The sequence below is a fragment of the Prionailurus bengalensis genome, chromosome B4 (assembly GCF_016509475.1).
Source record: "Prionailurus bengalensis isolate Pbe53 chromosome B4, Fcat_Pben_1.1_paternal_pri, whole genome shotgun sequence".
Taxonomy (NCBI): domain Eukaryota; kingdom Metazoa; phylum Chordata; class Mammalia; order Carnivora; family Felidae; genus Prionailurus; species Prionailurus bengalensis.
The window spans coordinates 25,827,075-25,852,340 of record NC_057358.1 but is presented as its reverse complement, the minus strand read 5'-3'; the positions used below and the strand labels follow the sequence as shown (position 1 = coordinate 25,852,340).

The following is a 25,266-nucleotide window of genomic DNA, read 5'->3' as shown; positions in this document are numbered from 1 at the left end:
ATTCCTTTAAAAATTAGGAACTTTAGAGTGGAACCTTCCATAAATCTCTAACTTTTGAGATTCCTCTGATCAATATTCCTATTTGATGATTCCAACAATTGCACCGAGATTCTTCTTTTCCCATTCTACAAACATCTGTAAAATTGAAACAAAGCGAAAGCTCATTTATTATTAAAAACATCGGGAATACATTAATATTTGATGTTATGAGACCAAATTGGTTATATAAAAGAAGTGTAACCAAAGATTGAAACTGTCCTATTTGAAAATTATACGTGGTAACATTATAGTATTTATTTTCTTTGAACAGAAAGGCAGAGCTCACTTGTTCACATGTGTGATTTCTGGGGCTGCTACAATTGGTGGTGAGTCACCTTGACTCTGTTGGAGGGCCTTTTGTGTTCATAGACGTTCATAAAATGCCATCTAAATGGTCTTAAAATTTTATGAAAAATAATTATTAAAGCGAAATATTTGCATTGTAAATTCACACCAAAGTTACTTATTTATGGGAACAAAGAATGCAAGAACAATTTATGATTTTTAAAAAAGATTTCACATCTGTTGTATTAGTTTGGTTATAAGTTTTCAAAACTCTGCTTTTCTCTCTCTTGACCTTTGGTTCTGTCTTCTTGACCTTTGATCTTTAGTTCTCATCCTATATTATTTTAAAGAAATCATTTTCCATTATTTTTACTTCTATTGCTTTTTTAATATTTTAATTTACTGGCTGTTTCTAACTATTGTAAATATAAAAATGTCTATTACCACAATCATTTCAAAATACAGAAGACTAGACCCTACGTCTGAGACATAGTCAAAACAGATTTTGTATTTTAGGTTGGTACGGCACACAGTACATCTGTCAGTGGATTTCATTTGTTTGGTTGTTCATATATTATGAACTCTGTGTTTTGTGGGCTTTTTTTTTGGTTCAAATTTTAAAATTGTGTGACATTATAGAAAATTTGAAAAACAGAATAAAAATTGTCCACAGCCCTCTCACCCTAACGCAACCATTGTCTGTTGTTATGCATTTTCTTCCACGTTTTTTTATCCATACCCACTTTTATATTAGTAAAAAAGTAAAGCTCTCGTAGTATGACTGTTGTATTCTGCTCAGTTTTTTCCACTTATTATTATATCAACTGTATTTTATGGTGCTCTAAATTTTTAGAATTGTAATTTTAATGACGTCAACCTCATTTCTTTGCAAAAATGTGTAATTAACCATTCCCATACTTACGTATATGTTGGATACTTCAAGTCTTTTTTTTTTTAATTTTGTTACTGTTAGAAATACCAGTAACATATGAAATCATAGAATTGATAGGTATAATACTTATCTATAACATGAAGCTTATTCTAATAGCAAATGATTCTTAAATTACATATGTAAGCATTAAATTTTATACTCTTTGAGTGAATGGTGTTATATAAATGTCGTGAAATGGCTTTGTCAATGACCAAGTCACAACTGCCTGAGTTTATTTTATTTATTTATTTATTTATTTATTTATTTATTTATTTATTTATTTATTTATTTTTTACTTAAAAGAAGTGTCAGTGTTGAATTAGAGAACTTGCTAAAAATCTTAGTCTCTGGTCATGAGCCTGTGTTGCAAAACCCCTTAAATTACAAGTATTTGGGAATATTCCTGTGTCTCTTGGTAGACTGGGAGCTTTTGGAGGGCAGTGTGACACTGTTGTGTATATTTTTATATTTTACACATCATGTTGAATACAGAGACGTATCCAAAATGTGTTGTTATATTTGGAAAAAAATGTCTCTAACAGAAAAGAGCTTACGATTTTTAAACCCTAAAATACGCTACTGCTCCTTTATCTTTTCTTATTTACTTATTTCATAAAGTAACAGAAGGCTCACCATTTTTTCTACTGTACATCTGTGTATTTAGAGTAACTTTTCAGACTTGCTGTTTTCATCATTTAATATTTGAACCAAAGTCTTGGTAATCTTTTTTTTTCAAATTTTTATTTAAATTCTGGTTGGTTAACATAGAGTATAATGTTAGTTTCACTTGTGGGATTTGGTGATTCATCAGTTACTTGCAAACAACACCTGGTGCTCATCACCACACATGCCCTCCTTAATACTCCTCGCCCATTTAACCCATCCCCCCACCACCTCCCCTCCACCAACCGTCAGTTCTCTATAGTTAAGAGACTGTTTTATGGTTTGCCTCTCTCTTTTTTCCCCCCTATGGTCATCTGTTTCATTTCTTTAAATTCCACATATGAGTGAAATCATATGGTGTTTGTCTTTCCCTGACTTATTAAACTAAAAGAAGAGCCACTTAAATCCATGGAGTACTTTGCCTACCTCATTGGGTGGTTGTGAGAATTAAATGGATTAATCCACATGAAGGCTTCAAGGGTGTCTGTTATCTAGTAAGTTCTCAATACATATCAACTACCACCATCATGACTTCTGTTGCTTTGGTATTGATATTATCAGTAAGAGAATTCTGTAAACTCAGACCAAGAATTAATTACCTTTTTATTTTTTTATTGTTTTCATCGTGACATAATAAGCCATCTGGTACTTCAGTACAAAGAATGTATCAACATAAAGTAGTGAAAGGATTGTTCAGTAAGTATTTTGGGGACCATTGGTTAACTACTTAGAAAAATATAAAGTTACAGCCTCACCTCACAAGCTTGATCTCATGATTACAGCTGAGTAATTCCAGATGGGATAAAAAAAAAATTAAGTGTAAAGCCATGCAGCCCATTTTTTTTTAACTTAAGAAAATATAGGTGAATATTTATCAGACCCAAGGAATAGGAAAGTCCTAAAAACAGTGGGAGAAGTCACAAAAAGAAATGCACAGACTCAAATACATCAACATTTTACATTTCTTCAAAATGGAATGTTGAAAATCTTAAAAAGTGCATCAAATTAGGGCCAAGGACTGTGACCTTAAAAGACATATGTACATGTATGTATTTATGAAGACCCCAATAAGAAAGTGATCACAATGTGTGAACAATTTAAAGAAGAAATAAGGCGTGCAGCTGGGTGATAAACATGAAAGAACGGTCAACTCCAATAACAGACAAGATGAAATCATACACAGTTTTTCACTTGTCAAATCACTGAAGATTTCAAAGCGAATTAGAAGTCTCTTCATGAGAGACTGGTAATATGGGTAATCGTATTTGCTGCTGGTGGAAACGTACATTGCCCTTCACTGATCTGAGAAGCATGTGGACAAGATCTATCTAGCTTCTGGCAACTTATCCTAATGGAATAATCCACAAGATGGAATAAACGGAATGTTCAGGGATGTTTATTGCGATCTTCTTGAAAGAAGGAGCAAAAAACAAGCAATTTAACTGTTTCCTTTTATAGTAAAAAAGGCTTTAAACAAAGCCTCGCAATTATATGATAAGCTAACAAGTCACTGTAAATGATTTCTACTGGAAAATATTAGATAAGAAGTGTCTCCTTGCGATTAGTGGGCTGACCCGCAGCTGCAGTTTTACTATAAAGTCACTTTCCTATTGTAGTAAAGTAGACGTGTCGTTCCTTTAAAACACACAAATCTCTAACAGCTGTGGGTAAGCTTGCTGGAAAAAGCTTGTCCATAAAAATGTTGAGCCAATTATAAATTACAAAAATGTGAAATATAAGGAAAAATATATTTTGTGTAAAACTGTGCCCTTACTCCAGATTCCTTGTTACTGTTCCGTTTCCCTTCCTTCTTTAAAGCCAGTTCTTGCTAAGATTTGTGCGTTGACGGTGAACTGGAATTAAATACGTTCTAGGTTTTTCAGTTACCTGAAAGGATGCTTTGCTTACTTTCAGTTCAAGTCTACATTTTTAAGTCTTCCTTTTAATTAGAGAACCACACAAAAGCCGAAGGTAAGAAACTGCCTCTTCCTGACACAGAGTTAACTCTCCTTTAAGCTTAGACTTAGCCCAGGTGTGCTGACACATCGCTCACTGTGTTACCCAGGTTTGAAAATTACCGTCTCCGCACTGCCTTGAACGGCACACTGAATGAGCTATGACCCCAGACTACTCACGGGGGATAGATTCTTGGAAAATAGCCTGTTTTGTTCTTTTGGTCTGAGAAACCATCACAAGCAATTACTCTGAATTTTGTACCTTTTGTCATATCCTCTGTTCCAGCTGTTTTTTATTGGTTGCTCTGGGTTGGGAATTTTTATTTTATTCTGTGTATATGTGTGGATATATAACATATATAATAAAAAAATACACACACACACACTGTGTGATATAAATATGGAACATAACCAGGTATCTGGCTCAGGAGAGTGCGTGATCGTGATAAGAAGACAGAAGAGAAGGATGCTCTTTAAATTTAAATATTGTACCAGAAATAACATAGATCCCTAGAGAGATTATGTGGGGGCAGGAAAAAGTGAAAGGATAGTGCATGCTAAATTTTTTCTGCTGTGTTTCTTTAAAAAGCTTTACTACTTTAATAGGGTACTTTTAATATTTAACATCTTTAAATCTGGCTTTAATTTTAATAACTATTCTTTATATTTAAATGCTGTTCTTTTATAACAGCCAATTCAAAACTTATTAATAAGGCCCTTAACTTATTTTTTCCCTTTCTTGCTAGTAGACCGTGTACTGTGGGAACACAGGGAGGTATATGTTTCTGCCTTCTAGGTACTTTCAGTTAGTTGGAGACATAATCAAGTACTAATCCATAGCCAGTATATGTAGGTATTTACCATATGCTTGGTACTGGGCCAAATGCTTTACTTACTTATTTTTTAAATGTTTGTTTATTTTTGAGAGAGAGCGAGCAGGGGAGGGGCAGAGAGACAGGGGTCAGAGGATTTAAAGCGGGGTCCACACTGACAGCAGAGAGCCTGATGTGGGGCTCGAACTCATGAACCAGATCATGACCTGAGTCGAAGTTGGATGCCTAACCGACTGAGCCACCCAGGCTCCCTTGGACCAAATGCTTTATATGAATTGCTTGTTTAATCCTTAACAACCCTTAAGGTGGATACTGTTATACTCATTTTAAAGTTGAGGAATGAGCCTTCAGGTAAGTTTTTGAAAAAGTTGGCAAATCACACAGCTGTGTCAGAGCCTGTGGTGACCCAGACCTGGCCACCTGTGGTCCTCGATTTTTAGCACTCAGGACTGCTGCTGCTGCTCTAATAGAATTGGCGTGACGACCTGACTGCCATTTTTCTTTTGTGAGTGTTTTGGGTCAAGACACTTAAGCTTCACAACCTGTGGGAATTCTAGTCGCTCGGTAGTTGCCACCTGAAAAACTGACGTGAATGAGGTCAGGACCGTGTCATGGTGTGCGGGCAAGTGCAGTGACGTCTGTGACGTCTGTGTGGCCAGGGAGTAAGGATGTAATGGGCCAGATGGTCTCCCAGGTTCCTTGCAGCACTGTGTCTTTGTGTGCGGTATTTGGTCCTTACGTCTGCCTCTTAGAATTTTCTCTTGTGACAGTACCAAATGTGTCCTGCTTTCTTTGTTGAAATTTACATTAAGAGAATGAAACAGGAACGCAGTAGGTTTTGCTATTGCCTTTTTAAATTACTTGAATTTAGAAAACTTGTACCAAGCACCCTACAGTGAATGTCACCAAACTAACCCTATGGACCATGGTCCCCATCTCTGATGTCCCGAGAACCTCACACCAGAAATCTGATTACCTTCTCTCTTTTCCCCACCATCTCTTTACTGTTTATAATGAAAGTAAAAGCTTCAGTTAATTGTAAAAACTCAGGTAAACACTTTCACTGAAATGCAGGATTCAGCTAGAATTCGTGGCTCAGAAATTTTTTCAGGTTTTCACTCTTGGACTTCATTTGCTTTGGATGAAGCCTTTATGTCCTACTTAGAGTCATTCCTGGGCCATAAGTTTGTTAGTGACTTGAGTAAAACTCTCCCTCCATGCAAGCAATAACCACGAAGAAGTTTCCCTTTCTACCTGCTTATCCTCTAATTGCCTTACATGAGACAAGAACCATGGGAACCTGAAATTCGAACACTCTGAAACACCAGCATCAAAGAATTAGAATAGCTGATGTGTAATTTTTGTGCTCAACCAGGAGCCATCTTCTACTGGATTCCAGAGTGAGCCAGCAGTCACAGGTGACAGCAATGGGGGTGGGGGTGGGTTGGGATGGCATAACTAATTTCTGCAAATTGGTCTGAGAAGCATTGTGCTAAAGCCCTGGTGGGGGTTGTAAGTATCCCTCCCACTTCTGGGGTGACGTTGTGAGGACTCAGATGTAAGGGAACCTCTTGAGACCCTTTCCCCAATATCCTGAAAAGAGACACGATAATAAACAACTTTCTATGACCCTTTATATAGAAGTTTAAATCCTGCCTGTCTGTGTGCTTTTAGAATTGACACTTTTTCTTCATCCCGGGGCCCGGTTGGCTCATTTCCCCCTGTGCTTCCCTGGAATCTCATCCTTCTTTGAGAAATACCAATGTTTTATCACTTGTCCAATTTGCCTTTTTCTCTTTGCCTTGTGCTTTTGATATGAGAGCTTAGGAGTGATTAACTCTTGTCTCAAATCCTTTGTAAATCTTTTCCCTCAAATAATCCAAGTATCTCAAAATCAGAATGACTCGTGGTAGGCCACAGAAATATACTATCAGATGAAGTTGTATCTCCCGATTCTTAATAGCCTGGCTGGTTTTTTGTTAAACTGTGAACCCGTAAGGTGAGTGGTATATAACTCCATGGTTATTGATAATTGTTTTCAATACTGGCCTTTATTTTGAATCCTATTAATTTCTTAAATCCAGTGGTAATATTCTTTTTCATTATGGTTCCTAAAATTCAAACAAAACAGTTTTAACATTCTTGCATTTTATTATAAAATACCTCTATTTAAAAATTATTTTACTAATCAAATTTGATCAATATTTTTTCAAGAGAAAAAAATATCATTTTCTAAGAGAATGTGTTTCTTTACATTTAAAAATGTACTTTTTAATTTTAAAAATGTGCATTTTGCTTTGTACTATGGAGCTGATACATGTATACATATATATGGATATATGTGTATATATATATATGTATACATATGTGTGTATATATATGTGTATGTACTCATATATATGTATATATATAAATACATATACAACTATATATATTTATAAAACATTTCAATAAGCAGAACAGTTTTCCTCAAAGTCTGGATTTTGAGGGTTGGTTAGGTCAAGAACTGATTGCATTTCTTGCCGAATTCATACTGTTTATATGGATGCAATCATACTGTGTATGATAAACATCACTATTCTAGAAAGGAAGTAAAACCTGAGTGATGCAACAACATGAAGGGCAAGCAGAATGAAATGGGGATTGACTGAGAAAAAGAACTTTTGCCTCAGCTTTTGGAGCTCTTGGTGCGAAAAATGGTAGCAGTGAGCTGGAGAGGTCTCCTGGAGCAGACATCAAATTTATTGAAGTACTTCTAAAATTATTTTAGCAAAAGATCATGTGATCTATTGATGGGAGTACACAGTCGAGACTATGAATCTTATTTCCAAATTTCAGTAGGCTTCAAATTATAAAACCATAGACGTTCCATGGAAGAAAAAGGACCTGGACTTGGTCATTTACTCCCCCTCCACTGGAGTCTCATAAATTTAAAGAACTTGCTCTTTGTGACTGGCTCGTTCCGTCAGCCTGATCCATGTATAGGCATGTTTGACACTGAGCTGTCCCTAATTTAGTTTTCTTTTTATTCAACAATAGATGCTTGTCTGTGCAACAGGTATGTTGTTAGGTTATGTTTACAATACAAAACAAAACATTCTAGTGTTTATGAATGAACGAAGTCATCATTTATATTTGACATTTTTATAGGGCTTTTAGCTTTTTGCTTATCAAATGTGTTCATCAGTTAATCCATGATAAATTATGATTTCCAACTTACTTTGCTTTGTATGTATTTGACTCATTGATTTCTGGAAAGAACTCTTTATGGTTTGGAACTGAATAAAATTTATAAAACTACAAAGATAAATGTTAGACGATTCTCTTATAAATGTTTTAATGAAATTGTGAAGTATCTTTGTTTTTTTCTGTTACAAAATATACTTGTAACAGCCTTCTGGTTCCTAAAATCCAGCCAGATTTGAGGGTTTTTTAATTTTTGTCTTTTTGAGGTTGGTTTCTTTAGTTCTTACTACTAAAAAAAATATATATATATATGTGTATGTATTTTTGCAGCTGGTTTTAGGAGAAGTTTCCGTCTTAGTAGAAAAGATAAGAAAACAAATAAGTCCATGTATGAATGCAAGAAGAGTGACCAGTACGATACAGCTGATGTGCCTACATATGAGGAAGTGACACCCTATCGGCGGCAAACTAATGAAAAATACAGACTTGTTGTCTTGGTTGGTAAGTGTGTCTTTTGTATTAATTCTGATGAAATAAGTGAGGTGGTAAGAATTTAACATCAAAGGGCATTATGCTTGAAGATTTCAAGCCACAAATCTCATTTTGAACACCTTTTGTTTGGTTTCTAAAAGGACATTTCAGTCTTTTGTACTCCTATGACATTCGTGAGACTTAAGATGTCTATGAAGAATGGCACTGGCATTTTAGTGGGACCTCTGTAAGGGGGGATAGAAAACACATCGCAATATAGTAAAGTAAATCAGCGTAACTAAATAATAGAAACCAATATTTGTTAATGTAACACGGTGTCTTTCACATCATTTTGAGGCAGTAGCCATGGTGGAACTTCTTATGGCACTTAGGCCTTCAGTGAAATCAACTATTTCAGCAGAGCTCTGGAGTATTTAAAGCTGGAGAGTCAGTTCATGAAACTGCTTAAAGCAATTAATAAATATATGTGGTGATTTCCATAAACGTTGGCTGGTTTGACTCATAGTCACGTTCTAGCGTTTGTCTGATCCACTCTTCATAGCCACGCATGCAGTCGTGACCTCCGTGTTACTCCACGCACCTCATTCTGGTTGCCATTTCTTTAAAAATTTGGAAACAGGTAATTAAGCTCCAGTGATCAAAACCAATGATGGGGGGGGGGGGGAGTGTGGATAAGAATAAAGGGGCCTGGTATCTGTTGGTAATTATTCCTTCATAAACTGAAGACGATCATGATGGGGATGAGAATAAATGGAAAAGCTAAAGAGTCACCCCTTGTATTGACACAGAGTCCTCTGAGAGGTTACAGCATATACTCTTGACAGTGGTGATGAGTGGGAAATGATGCAGTTTCTCACACCTGATGGCACTGGAAGAGATAGTCACATCATTTGCATGATTTAGAAACACTCATATACTGCAGAGTTTCCCTTATTAACAGTGTCCCCTTCTTCTAATCAATGGATATGAAAGCACCCCCCAAGCCCCACCCGGAGGAACATTCTACATCTGTTTTTATGTTTACTGTAGAGCCTGCAATACCCCAGCTTCCAGTCCCTATAGAGTTGGGCTAAGGGGAATATAAGTGTTCCCCAGTTCTAAATCCTTTTGTGCCTCATGGGGGCTACTTGGACTCCCTGGTCCTTTTCTACCCGTGTCCCTCCCAGCACCCATCTTAGCAGCATCTCGTCCATCCCCGTTGCATCTTCTGCTCTTCAGCCAAGGTCTGCTGCTTATCTGATGAGAGATACCTTGTGATAAAAAGGCAAAGATAGCATAATTTCCTGTTTCTCCTTAAATCTGAGGACTCTCTGCAGCCAAGGAGTTACTGTTACATCTGTGCTACTTTTGGTTTCCCTGGGGGATCAAATTGAAAGAGGAAAGCAGAATAGACTTTGATCTCTTTTTCTTTCCTGTAGGTGCTAACCTTCGGGGTGAGGAAGGAAAGATAGATGAAGATAAACTATGGGTCTGAATAGTAATGCAGGGAAGAATAAAAGTAAATCATAGTCACAAGCAACTAAAGATGCTTGATGGTTATGGAAAATAAATACTCCCTAGAATCTTCCAAAGGAAAAGAGGTTTTAGGGGGATGTTGGCCTCATGCATGTTAGAAGTAGCCATGCACTTTTGTTAAATGGCGCTATATACAGATGTCACAACCTTCTCTATAGTTCTTAAAGGAGGTTTCTAGTATCTTTTTTGTGGATGCCTTGAATTTTTTTATGTAGATAATCTTGTTATCTGTGACCAGAGACAATTTTATTTCTTCGTTGTAGGTATTTTCATCTTTATTCGTGTTGTATTCTCTCTTTACCTCAGACTCTCCAGTATGATGATGAATGGGAGTAGTGAGACCATCTTTGCTTTGTTGTCAATCTTAGGAAGAAAGTACTCAATCTTTCACCATGAAGTATGATATTAGCTGTAGGTTTTTTTATAGATGCCCTTTACCAGGTTAAGAAAATTCCCGTCTATTGTTAGTTTGCTGAGAGTATTTATCATGAATTGATGTTGAATTTTGTCAAATGGATTTTTTTCTGCATCTGTTGAGATGATTATATGCTTTTTCTTATTTGATCTGTTGAAATGGTGAACTGCATTGATTAGTTTTTGTGTGTTGAATGAGCTTTGCATGATGTATTAGCCTTTTGCACAGTACTAGGTTCAATTTGCTGGTCTGTAGTTTTCCTAAATTTGTTTTCATCTGCTTTTTGCATTAAGATAATGCCACATTTATAAAATGTGTTGGGGAGTGTTTTCTCCTCTTTACTTTTCCAGGAGAGCTTGTATAGAATTACTTATTTTCCTTTAAAATGTTTGGTAGAATTATACAACAAAACCACACCTTGGCTTGGAGCCTTTTGGGGAGGTTTTTAACTACAATTTAATTTCTTCTTTTAAAAAGTAGGGAAGAGGACGAACGGGGAGAGGAAGAGAGCATGTGAAGAGTGCATCTTTCTACCTTTATACACACACACACACACACACACACAACTATTCAGGGTGTCTTTCTGAAAGAATTTTGGCAGTTTGTGTCTTTGAAGCGATTTGTCCATTTCACCTAAATGGCCAATTATATAAGCATAAAGTTGTTCATAATATTTCCTTAATATCCTTTAACTTTCTGTAAGGTCTGTAGTAATGTCTCCACTTTCATTCTTATTATTGGTAATTTATGTCTTCACTCTTACATCCGGTATCTATTGCTGCCTAACAGGTTACTACAAATTTAGTGACTTTTAAATAGTGCATACTTATTATCTGAATGTTTCTGTGGGTCAAAATTTGGAGAGTTTAGGCATGGCTTAGCTGGGTCCTGTGCTTCAGGATATCTCATAAGTCTCATAAGGCTGTGCTCAAGCCTTGCCATGAGGTAGTCTTCTCATTTGAATGCTAGACTGTTAAAGGATCTGCTTCTAAAACCATGTATGTGGTTGTTGGCAGAGTTCATAATGTGCTCTCAGTTCTTTGCCATGTGAGCCTATGCAACATGGTAGCTTCATCAAATTATATTAACTGAGAAGGGAATAAGGCAAAATATTCCATGTTCTATTGGTTAGAAGCTAATAACAGGTTTTGCCCACAGTCAAGGAGAGGGAATTACACAGGCGTGGAAAACAGAAGAGTGAGGATGATTTCTGGCCTTCATACAGTCTAGGTACCTTAGCTCTTTTTCTAATTTATTGATTTTTTTATAAAACCACTTGTACATTAAATTTTTTTTCTATTTTCTAAGTTTTATTGACTTGTGCTCTTTATTATTTCCTTCCTTTGCTTACTTTGGATCCATTTAATTTTCTCTTTTTCTAGTTTCATAAAGTTGAATCTTAGACTATTGACTAGAAACACTTTTTTTAAAGATTTAACTATTGTTAGGCATAAATTTATAATTTCCTTCTAAGTACTTCATACTACAAATTTTGATCTGTGTTTTGATAACATACCACACAGATCAGAATATTTTCTGATTTCCTTTGTAATTTCTTTGATCCATGAGTTTAGAGTGTATTAATTTCCAAATACTTTGGGATTATCATCTTTCTGTTATTGATTTCTTGTTTAACTTCACTATGGTCAGATAGTACACTTTCTATGATATCAATTCTTTTAAGTTTATCAGATTTTGGCTTGGCAGGGGTACCCAGGATATGGTCCATGTCCTCTGGTGTTCTGTGTGCACTTAAAAAGAATGTGGATTCTGCCATTGTTGGACAGAGTGATCAATACATGTTATTTAAGTCAAGTTGGTTGATAATATTATTCAGGTCTTTTATATCCTTACTGATTTTTTGTCTACTTGTTCTGTTGTTGGGAAAGGAGTGTTAAATTATCTTTAATTGTAGATTTGTCTATTTCTCTTCACATCAGTCAGCTTGTACTTAAGATATTTAGAAGCTCCGTTGTCAAGTGTACACACATTTAGGAGTGTTATGTTTTCTTAATGATTTGGCCTTTTTATTATGTAATTTCTTGAAGTCTGCCTTGTATGATATGTAATAGCCACTCAAGTTTTCCTTTGCTTATTGCTTGCATAGTGTATCTTTCCCCATCCTTTTATTTTAACCCATCTGTGTGTTTATTATTAAAGTGGATTTGGGGGTGCCTGGGTGGCTCGGTCGGTTGGGCGTCGGACTTCGGATCAGGTCACGATCTCGCGGTCCGTGAGTTCGAGCCCCGCGTCGGGCTCTGTGCTGACAGCTCAGAGCCTGGAGCCTGTTTCAGATTCTGTGTCTCCCTCTCTCTGACCTTCCCCCATTCATGCTCTGTCTCTCTCTGTCTCAAAAATGAATAAACGTTAAAAAAAAAATTAAAAAAAAATAAAGTGGGTTTGTTGGTTTGTTTTTTATAGATAGCATAGTCTTGGGTGTTGCTGTAGTTATCCAGTCTCATAATCTATATCTTTAATTGGTATGTTTGGACCATTTATATTTAATATAAACTATTGATATGGTTCAGTGCAGCTCTGTTATTTTCATTTTAGATCTATTTGTTTTCTGTTTATCCCTTAGTATTTTGTTTATTTCTCTGTTCCCCTTTTCTGACTTCTTTTGGGTTTTTTGACTTATTTGATTTTAATATATCTGATGGCTTTTTTGCTTTATTTCTGCAATTATTCTCTAGTTACTTTTGAGGTGTTTTTTTTTATCTTTGATTTTAAGCAGTTGGATTATGATGCATCTATATGTGTGTGCTTTATTTTTAGTTTAATGTGCCTGAGTTTACCAAACATCTGAAATCTATAAATTTATGGCTTTGACAAAATTTTGGAAAATTTTGGCCATTATTTTTTCAAAGATTTTTTTTCTTTTTGTCCTAACTTCTTTCCCCTCTACTTCTGGGACTGTGATAGGACATGTGTTGGACCCTTTAGTATTATTTCACAGTTTCCTGATGCTGTAATTACTATTATTTTTTTTAGTGTTTCTGTTTTTCAGATATGACCATTTCTTTTGATTAGTCTTCAAAATCTCTGACTCTATCCTTATTATCACTGTTTTGCTATTTAGCCCACTGACCAAATAATTTTCTTTCAGACACTGTGACTTTTTTTTTCAATTGTGAAATTACCAATTCTTTTTCATAGCTTTTGCTTATCTGGTAAGAACTTTTTTTTTACATTCATTTCAAGTGTGTTTACTTCAGACTCATGATGGTTACTTAAGATAGCATCTTTATTGTTTTGGATAATTCCGGTGTCAGGCTCATCTTGTGGTTGGCATCTGTAAATTGTTTTTGTTTTTGTTTTGTTTTGTTTTTGCAAATCATCATCTTTGTGCATCAAATTACTTTTGTTCTGTATCCTGGACATTTTTAACATTATTTTGTATAGACTTTGGATCTTATTATATCCCTCTGGAAAATGTTAAATTTTTTAGCAGGCTATCAGCCTGGTTAGGCTTAGTCTGTTTGCCTCAGTTCAGTTTTCAAGTCTTTGCTATGCTGCTTTGGGTCTGTTCCTTGCATGTGACACTTGTGTTAGCCAGAGACTTACGCAATGGTTTAAATCTTAGTTGTGCTGCTTTGGGTTCATCTCACTCATGCACAGCTTAAGGAGGGGTAAGCCCACAACTTTTGTGGGGTCTTAGCTGTTCAGTCCACTGCCCCTTGGACAGCTCTGAGATGGAGACTCATCCTCTGGACAAAGTCCAAGAACAGATGGAAAAATAAAAAGGGAAACTTTTTCCCCTTGGGGTGGGCGGGGAGGGGTCACCTCTCCAGATTTGATATCCTTCTACATTCTTCCTGCTTTTGTTTGCTTTTCAGAGTCTTCAGGTTGTTGCTTTTTGTGTGCTGTCCAGGGGTTTTAATTGTGATCAGTGCAAGAGATAGCTTGTAGAATGCTTACCTCACCAGAGTGGAGCTTGAACTCTCCAAGCTGTAAACTGTCACAGATGCAATTTGCCTCTCCTCACCGGCATGCCTTGATCAGCCTCCTCAGAATTGAGTGATACTACTCTAACTTTCAAGTCTCCTCCTCAAAGTTTTAAACGGTAAACGGCTATCAGGACAGAATACCACAGCACCATCTGGACTACCTTTTGCTAAAGTTATTCTCCCGGAAATATGTTATCACAACATTCCACTGTCCGCTCCAAGTCACAGAATGATCTATGGTATTTTGGCTGCTGCTTTACATAAATGCTAGTTGTCTAGGTCCACAATCATTGAACTAAAATTCATCTGGCTGAAATCTTCAGTGGAGAGGTTAGTTTAATTGTATGCAGTTAAGTTGCCCTAAATCCCCTTTGCCCATTGATCTTTGGGTTCCTGGCACCTGATTCTGAATTCCGTGTGGACTCTGTCCTGTGGGCCTCATGCCTTACTTCCTGACAGACAAACTGCTTGCTCTTCTCACTGTATTTTTACATTCCCAGCAGGATCCTATAGTCCTTTTTTTTTTAAGCCCTATGATGTCACTCACGCTGCAGTGACTGTTCTTTCTCTGTCTCTTGCTTGGAATTCCTTAAGTTTCTGAGGCTTGGTTCTCAGAGGAGATGTCCCCTTTATCTCCCAACAGGAGGCTTGCCCTCAAGATAGTCCTAAACTTGAGATGCGAAATGTTGACACTTCCAAGTGGTACAGCCAGTGAAGATTCACAGTTCCTTTGCTATGTGCTTCTCCCCTGCTCGTGTTTCTTCACTCTTTGGTGTTTTCCTGCCTTGAGTAAATAATTAATTGCATTACTTCAATGACAACCAAATATCCATTTTTACTACTTAGATTTCTCTACTACTAAAATCTAACTATAATGTTTCATTATCCTCTCCTGTTCCTAACTGCTTTCAAACAGTCCCAACTGAGTTTTTAAATTTTATCTTTTCTCAAGTGGGTCCTATCCTGTACAATAACAGTAACCAATATGTATTGTGTGCCAGGCATTGAGCTAAGGGCTATGCAGGTATTATTTTATCCAGTCCTCACTATGACTATGAGGTAAATATTTGTATAATCCCCGCAGAAGAAGAAACTGAAGCACAAAGAGAAGTTACTTTGCCCAAGATCACACAGCTACTAAGTTGTAGAGCTGATTCATACCTAAATAATTCAAGACCAGAGCCTTCTGTAATGGGAGCCTAAGGGTACAAGAGCACCCAGCTCCAGGGATCCCAAACAGACTAGATTCGGCCACTCACTAATGATGAAATCCAGAGACAGACAAGTGGAGGTGAAACAAGAAAGGAATTTATTTCAGGGAGGCCAGCACTGGGAAGACAGTGAACTAACATCTCAAAGACTGTCTCCAAAGTGCTGAGAATACTTCTAGGTTTATGTAAGAAAAATGTGGGACACAGGTTGGTGGGTACATGCCAGTAGGCAGTAAAGATCAAGTTGATCATTATCTTGTTTTAAAGATAGGTCAAAATGGAGGTAAAATCCTCTTTCAGAACCCCACTGTCAAAGCACCATTCCATTTCTATGGAGGGAAAAGGGACAGTGGTCATTTCTTCTGTAGCTACTTCCTGATGACCAGAGGATGACCTAGGGATTTTGGAATGGAAGACTTTGACAGGGTGGGAGAATTTTGCTTCCTGAGTCTCTCCTGAAATACATAATAAGGTACCTCCATGCTGGTATGGATAGTCCAGGCTCCTGCTTGACAAATACAAAAAGTCAAACAACAACCAAAAAGAAAAAGGACAAGAAGTCTAGCAGTGCTTATAGCAGGGTATATTACCGTTTGGAAAGATTTAAAGTTAGTTGGCTGCCAAAAGGATCTAGAGTCAGAGCATCTACAGCAATTATGTGTTTATTTAAATCTTTCATGGCTTCAGACACATTCTTTGAGCAATTTGGAATATATATACAACATTCTGTTTTAATAAGAGCACAGGTTCCTCCTTAGGCTGAAGTCAGAAATCAAGGGCCATCTGGTTTTGAAGGACTACTTTTTGAATTTGTGGTTTTATCATTTAGGAGGGTGACATTGTGCCGAGTTTGATTAAAGATGGCCACTGTGTGCTTGGCTAAACCTCTACTTGTAATTCTACATAGACAAAAGTGACTTCTAGGACACATATATATGGCTAAGGGATAAAGTAATCAAAAAGCCCCCTTTGCCCAATATCTAGCTTTAACAGTATCCCAATTATGAGCAATCACTGGTAAGTAGCAGACATTCTGGGAGATATGAGCATCCACAAGTGCATTGTCCAGTCCCATCATAAGGAAGGGAGTGCCTTACTTCCACAAGTCCGTAGTTAACCACAGGGAGTAGGGTATGCTCTGGCTTTTGAGGAGCTATTTTGCCATCCCAGCCACATAGAATTGGTCAGGGTAATAGTTGAGTTACACAGTTGTTGGGGAATCCATCTTATTGTCTGGCTGTTGAAATAATCATATGCCTACGGGGATCTTTTTATTATCCCCACAGAGTAAAAGCATAAAGACTGTCTATACATGAGCTGTTGTAGCACTTTCCCTGAAGTTTATTTCGAGTTGTCTAGCTTAGGCAAACAACAAACATTCAAAGACAGCCAAACTAGAATGTAACATCTACAAAGGTATGTTATTGAAACACAGTATTTCCTCTCTAAAATCACCTCATCTACATCAAAGATAGCCAAATGAAGACTAATTTGTTTGTAAAGCAGGTCCAGTTTTAATAAAGCTGACCTAAGTATTTATATAAGCACAGCAAGAATAGTGATTGACCATTGTAAGTTCTTACAAATCTACTTTGCTGGAACTTTTTGTAAGGAATTTCAGATTGAACTTTTAATAGCCTCTCAAGACCAGAAGCCAAGCCAAATACTTGCCATCGGATTTGCCTGCAGAACCTGTAGATTTGGGTGAATTCTTCTTGAGTTCCCCCAAATATCCTGAGGTTTCTGCACCTGCCAGGAAGTGACATTCTTTACTCACCTGGTAAGGCAGCTGGGAACTCTGTCAGCAAGGAATCATGCCAGCATTCCCAAGGGGCTTTGTTGGCTTCACAAAGTCCACCTTAGTTCCTCAAAGCTGTCTGGTCATATCTAAGTCTATGCATGTTTCTGTCAAATATGACATTCCAGTCAAAAACTTGGTGTAATATAACCAATGTTTCCAGTGGTGTCTTATTACAAGGAGAACAGATTCTTCTTGAACTTATGCAAATAATTATAACTGCCATGAAAGAAAGAACACTTACTGAGAGGTTTTGAATTCTGGAGGGATCAAGTAGGGAGAAAAGATGAATGCTCCAGCTTGTTCACAAAAGAATACTTTATATTTCTACAAGCTATAGACGTCTTAAGAGAAAGTTTTCTTAAATCTGGAAGAGCAAACATTAGAGAACTAGCAGTGTTTCAAGTAAGAATCATAAAACTATAATCAATTTCCTCAATTCATTCAATCCCATGTTACTAATTTCTTTTGTTTGAATGCAGTTTTTCCATCAGTTCCAGATATTCTTACAGTTTTAGGATGTTAAAGATACCAGAAACCTGTATTTGTCAAAAGTTTTCTCCATGAATCTCCTAAAAGATGAAATACACATTGCAAGGCCTTCAGAACAGTAACTGTAAATTCCAAAAGACTCAAAAATGGACATGGTTAAAGATGTGATCAGAGTTCATTATAACACAGTTGGCAAGGAAATCCAGTTATTTCTGTGACAACATTTCAGTAATTAGAAATGTCAAATAATGACCTTATACCAGGATATACTGAAACTTAGGGATTTCATATAATTTCTAAAACAGTTATAGCATTTACCCATATGATATAACCTAAGAAAGTGTATCATCATTTGTTTGACAGTGGTTCCCATCTGACTTAACATACCATGTCACTTAACAAGCCTAATTAGCCTAAAAGACTTTGGTTAGAATTTGAATCTTGGGAAGTTTCTTAAAAACCTCCAAGTTTTAAAGCACATACCAAAATAGGTTTACAGATCATTATAAAACAATATTGAATTATCTGTTTAACCAAGGTGGCAATAGAAAGGTGATATAGCTGTTAGCAAAACTTAGCTCCTTTAATATTGAGAATCTTTAAGTATTCAAAGACCTAAAAGGAAAAAATATAGAAACTTTGTTTTTCTGAGCAGATTAAGAAAGAAAACAGAAGCGCCTGGGTGGCTCAGTCAGTTAAGCGTCTGACTCTTGGTTTTTGGCTCAGGTCACGATCTCATGGTTCATGAGTTCGAGCCCCACTTCGGGCTGACAGCTTGGGGCCTGCTTGGGATTCTCTCTCCTTCTCTCTCTCTGCCCCCTCCCTCTCCCCCCCCCTCAGAATAAATAAATAAATAAACTTAAAGGAAAAAACAACAGCTTCATTTACAATCTTTTATAAGAGCTGACTTACAAATCCAAGAAAACTTTATCTTTTTAACAGACAGGCTCTTACACACTCTTACACAGGTGTACTTTTAAAACTCATTCCTGTCTTAGTCCTGACCATGCATAAAATTCTTTTCCAAAGATTCCCCTTCACAAACATCCTACAGCTTTGTTTTTCATTCAGATTTTGTCCTAAGCCTTTTCTCTGTAAATAACCATTTCCATTGTAGGACAAAATTACTTTCTTTTTCCTCAACAAAAATGTAGTTCTCATTCTTTGTACCTTTCTTATCAAAAATACATCATATTTTTCTGGCATACAGAGTTGCTGCCCTTACTTCTAACAGTCTCAATTACATTTATCAGAATTTGTAATGCTTAGAAATCTTAATTTCTAGTAAAAACTAGGTAGTAAGCAGTTGTGAACTGTTACATCAGAATTCTTCAGATTGGAAATTTATGAAACATTTCATAATTTCTAGAAACATGTGTTTTTCCATAGTACAATCTTGTGACTAAGCATAAAATTCTTTACTAGCAGACCCAAAAATTTTTTTTATTTTTTATTTTTTTTTGAGAGAGAGAGAGACAGAGCATGAGTGGGGGAGGGGCAGAGAGAGAGGGAGACACAAAATCTGAAGCAGGCTCCAGACTCTGAGCTGTCAGAACAGAGCCCAACGTGGGGCTCGAACCTACCAACCGTGAGATCATGACCCAAGCAAAGTCAGACACTCAGCCGACTGAGTCACCCAGGCGCCCCCAGACCCAAAATTACCTTCAGTTTCTCTGCAGTAAGAAACCAAAAGCTGATAAATGTATGTTTAGTAACTGTTTCAGTGTTTTATCTTGTTTGGAAAAGACATCCAGTGGATTCAAACCAATATATCGTTTAGCCTAGTGAAACTTCAAAGTTTTAGGTTACCAAAGGTTCTAAAAAGTATACTTTTTTTTTTAATTTAACCTACTTGCTCTTAACAATTACCCATGAAACCTTCATGAGACAGATCAAATTAAGCATCATTTTAAGTCCTCTTTTTGCTGACAAATTGCAACAGAGATAAAATGAACTTATCTGACCTTTAGTAAACCTTGGTAGGATAAAAAGTTTATATTAAATGCTGGTAACGCTAAAGATGTGTCTATTTTCATTAAACCGACAACTTTGAATTAGCTTTAATACCGAATATGTTGCACCCCTGACCACTAAAAGGTCAACCAGTTTGTTCCCTACTGTCAGTTTTACCTGGGGCTCCTGTGGGGAAATCTGAAGTGGGCAGTTTAAGTCCAGGGGAGCCCCCTGGACCCCTTCATGTTGACTTGGGAGGTGCTTCCATTTGAACCTTACAAGGAGGCAGCTCAACAGCCTGGGGTGCTTTTTGCTCCTCGATACTGAGCGGGGGGGGAGGAGCAGGAGCCAGGGGCACCGGAGGCACCGAGGATGGTGTAAGAGCCAGCTGCACGAGCTGTACGGGTGATGCTGCAGAAACAGCAGGGGGAAGTAGAGGCAGACGTGTACGGGTGCCACGGGCAAGGCCGAGGTGAATTTCAAGTTCGGACTAACATTCCTTTATCTCCTCGTCCTTTCTCTCCCTCCTGCGTGACAGCCTTTTTCTCAGGTTGCACCATTTATTCACAATATGTCCTAATGGACTTCCTTTGGGAACAGAAGGAATATTTTCCATCTTCCTAGGCAAAAGTTCAGAAAGAACACAGAAGAAACAAAACCACGACTACATGAAGCCCAGAGTACCTCTGTTAGCATTCGTGCTTACCCCAAAGTGGGGGCGGGGGCAGTTCACTGACTGAACCACATGGTTTCCTAGACAAGCTAGGAGAGCCAAACCGAAACCCCCTTGGAGGCAACTGAATGTGACGAAGGAATCCAAGAGCCATTCAGTTGTCATCTTTCCTCTGAGCTTAACATCTACATATGCTAGGTGGTGTTACAGTGAAAATTCATATACTTCTTAGTCCTAGGTTTATAACTAAAACAAGACCAGTCAGCCAGTATTCTCCCTAGGGAGGAGCTTTGGGAGGGGATAGAGTTAGTATTCCCCATCTTGTACACATACATTGCACAGAAACTCCAACAGACATCTCCCCCAAATGCGTACCCTTGCTTCCTGTTTACCTCTCATCCATTCCTTTTTCCAGTGGTACCTTCACAAATTACAGTGGCCCCTGCCACAGCCTGAGCTAATAGGTTATAAAAACCTGAAACATATGGTTCAGAAGAAGCCAACATCATGGGAGGGGGACTTACCAGGAGTCAAATCTTTGGGGGCCCTCTGCTACTAATTTGATTATGTTTCACCAAATGCTGTTAATAAGGCAGCTGATGCCACTTCAGGAAAAGCAAGAAAGTCCTCAAAATGAAACCGGTTTTGGCAGCTGCAAATACTTCCTGTTACCCCTGCCAGGGACATCTGTCACATCCACTAGCTCAGGAAAGGGACCAGTGAGCCCTGGTGCACTGCTGTGGCCAACTGCTCTGTCCCTGGGAGTCTCAATGGGGCTGGACAAATCCGAAGTACAGCTCCTGCCTGCCTCACCAGGACTATAGCCCTGGGGTGCAGGGGTGCGACAGCACCTGGCTCCGGGGGGCCCGAACAGACCAGGTTCAGCTACTCCTGACAAAATCCATAGGCAGAGAGACCAATAGTGGTGAAACCAGAAGGAAATTTATTTCAGTGAGGCCAGCAGTGGGAAAACCACGGACTTGCATCTCAAAGACCGTCTCCAAGGTGCTGAAAATACTCATAGGTTTATATAAGGAAGATGTGGGACACAGGTCAGTGCGTACATGCAGGTGGGCAGTGAAGGTCAGGTCATGTCATCATTGTCTTGGGGCCAGTCATGCCGGGTCTTCTGGGCTGGGGGCAGTCCTTATGCCTGAGGGGGTAGTTTGGGTTCCCATCACAGGATGCTTTGCCCTTGAGGCCCTTTGTCTGAGTTAAGAGAGAAGCTGGCAAGAACTTAAATTAGTTAGAAAGTACAGACGAAGGTCAAAGTGGAGGTCATTAAAATCCTCTTTTATTTCTTTCTTAACTCACTCTGGAATATTGCTTCCAATCTGTAAAATCAGGGCTGTACTGACACCATTGGCTGGATCTAAATATCTTACTTTTCTTTTCTCTTCTTTGATTTAGGGCCCTAATCATTCATTTTGCTAGCAGATACCTCCATATTTTGTGAAAGTTTAGGCCTGAATCTACCAAAAGAGTGCACTGTTCACATAAATCCTGTTCACACTCAGGGCCTCAAGCTGGAGATTTCTTCCTGAGGCCTCCCTGGGTCAGGTCAGCTGGCCGTGCAGGCATAGCCCCATTGTACATAGCATGACTTCTCACCTTCCCCGTCCTTAACATTTGTCAACTATTCCCAAAGTATCCTGGGCTGATTTTCCTGGCCTTTCCCCCTCAGATCCATTCACATGCTCAGGGAAAGGCTCAGCCACCAGGGAAAGGCTCCGGGCTTGATCTTCCTGGCTGCTTGGCCTTCACATTTCAGAGACTGCCTCTCAGGAGTCTTTTGATGGTACAGACAGAAGCAGTCTCAGAATATTCAGAGGGAGGAGCCCTTGCTCTCCCGTTGGCCTTCAGCCCCTTCTCCAAGGCGTCTCAAATCTTAACACCATTCCATTCATCTGGGGATTTTGTTCAGACGTAGTGTCTGACCGGTAGCCTGAGAGGCAAGGCCAGAGATTCTGCATTTCTAGCAAGTTCCCAGATGCTGTTGCTGTTGCCGCAGGCCCAGCTTGAGTAGGCAGTAAATTTTGCTTTTTACCTTTTGCCACTGGTTATAATGCAGATGCAGTGAGGTACCCATGCTCTGCACACTGGGGGAAAGCCTTGTTGCTGTGTTTGAATTGGTTCAGTTTCCATCACCCGATTTTGTTAGCCATTGTGAACTGGTTGCAATTTATTTTGATTTTCTACTTATCACATGTCAGTTTTGTGCTTTGTCATCCATGTGTTTAATGATGGTTTTAGTATTTTTTTAGGTTTATTTATTTTGAGAGAGGGAGAGATCACAGGTGGAGCAGAGAGAGAGGGAGAGAGAAAATCCAAAGCAGGCTTCATGCTGCCAGATGCGGGACTCAAACCCACGAACCGTGAGATCATGACCTGAGTGGAAACCAAGAATCAGGTGCTTAACCAGACTGAGCCACCCAGGTGCCCCTGTAATGCTGGTTTTAAAACTTTTGGTTTTTATCTTAATCTGCTGTTCAGGATTTTGCACATTGATATTTTAGGTTTGGTTTGTCTGTTGTGATCAACTGATTCAGTATTATTTTTAATATTTTTATTTTTATTTTATTTAATATTTTAATATTTTTAATACTTTTATTATCCACTTTATTCTGAAATTCTTATAGGAAAATATGCTATTGGAAATTCTTTAGCTCCTAACACTTTATTTCCCTATGTTGGAGCAATTGCTGATATACTATACTTTATATCACATACTTGTACGTATATGTACACGTATATATATGTACTTTATATCACGTACTTGTACGTATGTGTATATATATGTACTTTATATCCTACCCCTACCCTTGCTGTGGCCTTCTGTGGAGCATGACATTTCATAGTGGGATCCAGTGACAGCCAGGGTCACTTTTGTAACTGTCCTTCAAAGTGTTTCCTTTTACTCCCCTCTTTCTGTGTGGCCATTGCTCAGAAAATTTTCCTGCCTGTATGTATGGCACATCTGAAGTATCCGAAGTTTAGTGTTTATTGTGGGTAGCATAAATGGCCATAACCTCTGGGGAAAGACAGGCTACATTCTAATCTATTCTGCTCTTTGGTAGCCACGGGATACCTGAACATTTCAGATTTGCTGTGGGCTTCAGTTTCTTCATCTGAAAAAGAAGGCTAATAAGAGCACCTACTTTCTAGGTTTGTTAGAGGGTTAAATGAAATGACATTTGCAAATACTTAGACCAATTCCTGGCACCTAGGAAGGTTTTAATAAAAAGTAGCTCTTCCGTCTTGTCTAAAAACAAAATTGGTCTCAAAGATGTTATTGGCTTTATTCGGTGATTCATGGATTGGGCAACATCTCATCTAGCAGATAGAAAGGAACTCCAAAGAGCAGTACAAAATGAAAGACTTTTATAGGCAGAAGGGGGTGGGAAAAGTTTACTGGCGCAGAGTGGATTGTTTGAGGCAAGGTCACCTTCCTTTAGGGGACTGCAGGGATCTATTAGGCGGGTAGTGCTGACCAGGGTATTTCCAGATCAACTGGGTTAAGAGTCCACTCCTAGAAGAGGTCAAAACTAATTAAGTTAGGTATTATGTTTTGGTTTGGTGACATGGGCTTAGCAACAAGTGACTCCATCTGGGACCTGTTGTCTTTTTTTTTTTTCTTTCTTTCTTTTTTTTTTTTTTTAACATTTACCCCCTTTGATCAGACTCTCAGCTTGACTGCGAGATGTGATCAAAATTTAAGGCACTAGCCCCACTCCCAGCTAACACTGTCAAGTCCTCAGTTTTTGCTTGATCCTTTGTGCAGTAATCACAGGTCATGACATTTTTGCTGAATCTCTGTGGTGTTGATAGGTCACGACTTCAGGTTTGCCTTTCTTTTTAGATCGATCATTGTCTTTGTTCCTTTTCTGACGTTTCAGTGTTAGGGAGGTCATTCCCCTGGTGGTTAGCGGCTGCAAACATGCATTTAAAGCCCTTGAGAGAACACAGAGCACCAGGGTGACCGCTATGATTAGTTTAAGCAGGATGACTCCCCACGTCTGCAGTGGAGCCATGGTCCCTAAGACCCAAATCAATCAAAATCAAATAAGCCCCAAGAAGATCCTGTTGAGGGAGTCACTGCCTTAAGCCAGGTGGCTCATTTGCTAACCTCATGTAGCTGAGTTCAGCTTCCCCTGAAGTGCCATCCAGTTGCAGCAAGTGGAATTGGCCACAGCACAGACACCTCCTCATTCAGCTAAAAGAGGATCTGGGGCTACCCTATTATCAAGAGCAACCTTGGCCACAGAGTCTGAGGATTTGGGGGGTTTTTTTGTTTTTAATTTTTTAATGTTTGTTTATTTTTGAGAGAGAGAGAGAGAGAGAGAGAGAGAGGCTGAGAGTGGGGAAGGGGCAGAGAAAGAGGGAAATACAGAATCTGAAGCAGGCTTTAGGCTCTGAGCTATCAGCACAGAGCCTGATATGGGGCTCGAACTCATGAACCTTGAGATCGTGACCTGAGTCGAAGTCAGATGCTTAACCGACTGAGCCACCCAGGCACCCCACAGAGTCTGAGGATTTTTGCTGGGCACCTGTCACTTTTGCAGCAGATTCTGTAATACTTTCAGGAGTTAAGGAGAGATTCCTGATCACAGCCTCATGTGTACACATTCCTGACTAGGAAAGTAGAGACCTGCCGAAGGAAGTGAATCCTAAATCATGAAGGCCTCCTGCTAGGTCCTTTCTAACTTGGCAGCATATATTCAGGGGACTTGACCTGTGAGGTGTCTTAGTTTGTTTGTGAACAGTTAGGGTCACAGTTGGATAACCTGAGAGGCATTGCCTGGTTTTGCACCAACTGTCTAGGCATTCACAGGCTTAAGGAGAATAATAACCACAGATAAAGAAAAATCCTTCTGGGGC

General features: G+C 38.5%; 1 protein-coding gene across 4 annotated transcripts in view; it reads left to right on the top strand.

Annotated features, from left to right (window-relative positions):
- The window catches only part of MPP7 (membrane palmitoylated protein 7), a 292,696-nt gene that overhangs the window by 227,854 nt on the left and 39,576 nt on the right, over positions 1–25,266 (top strand). For all 4 annotated transcript variants that reach the window (XM_043563317.1, XM_043563318.1, XM_043563319.1 and 1 more), the window contains one exon: positions 8,223–8,393. In XM_043563317.1, the coding sequence (XP_043419252.1) occupies positions 8,223–8,393 (171 nt within the window). The remainder of the gene's footprint in view (positions 1–8,222; positions 8,394–25,266) is intronic.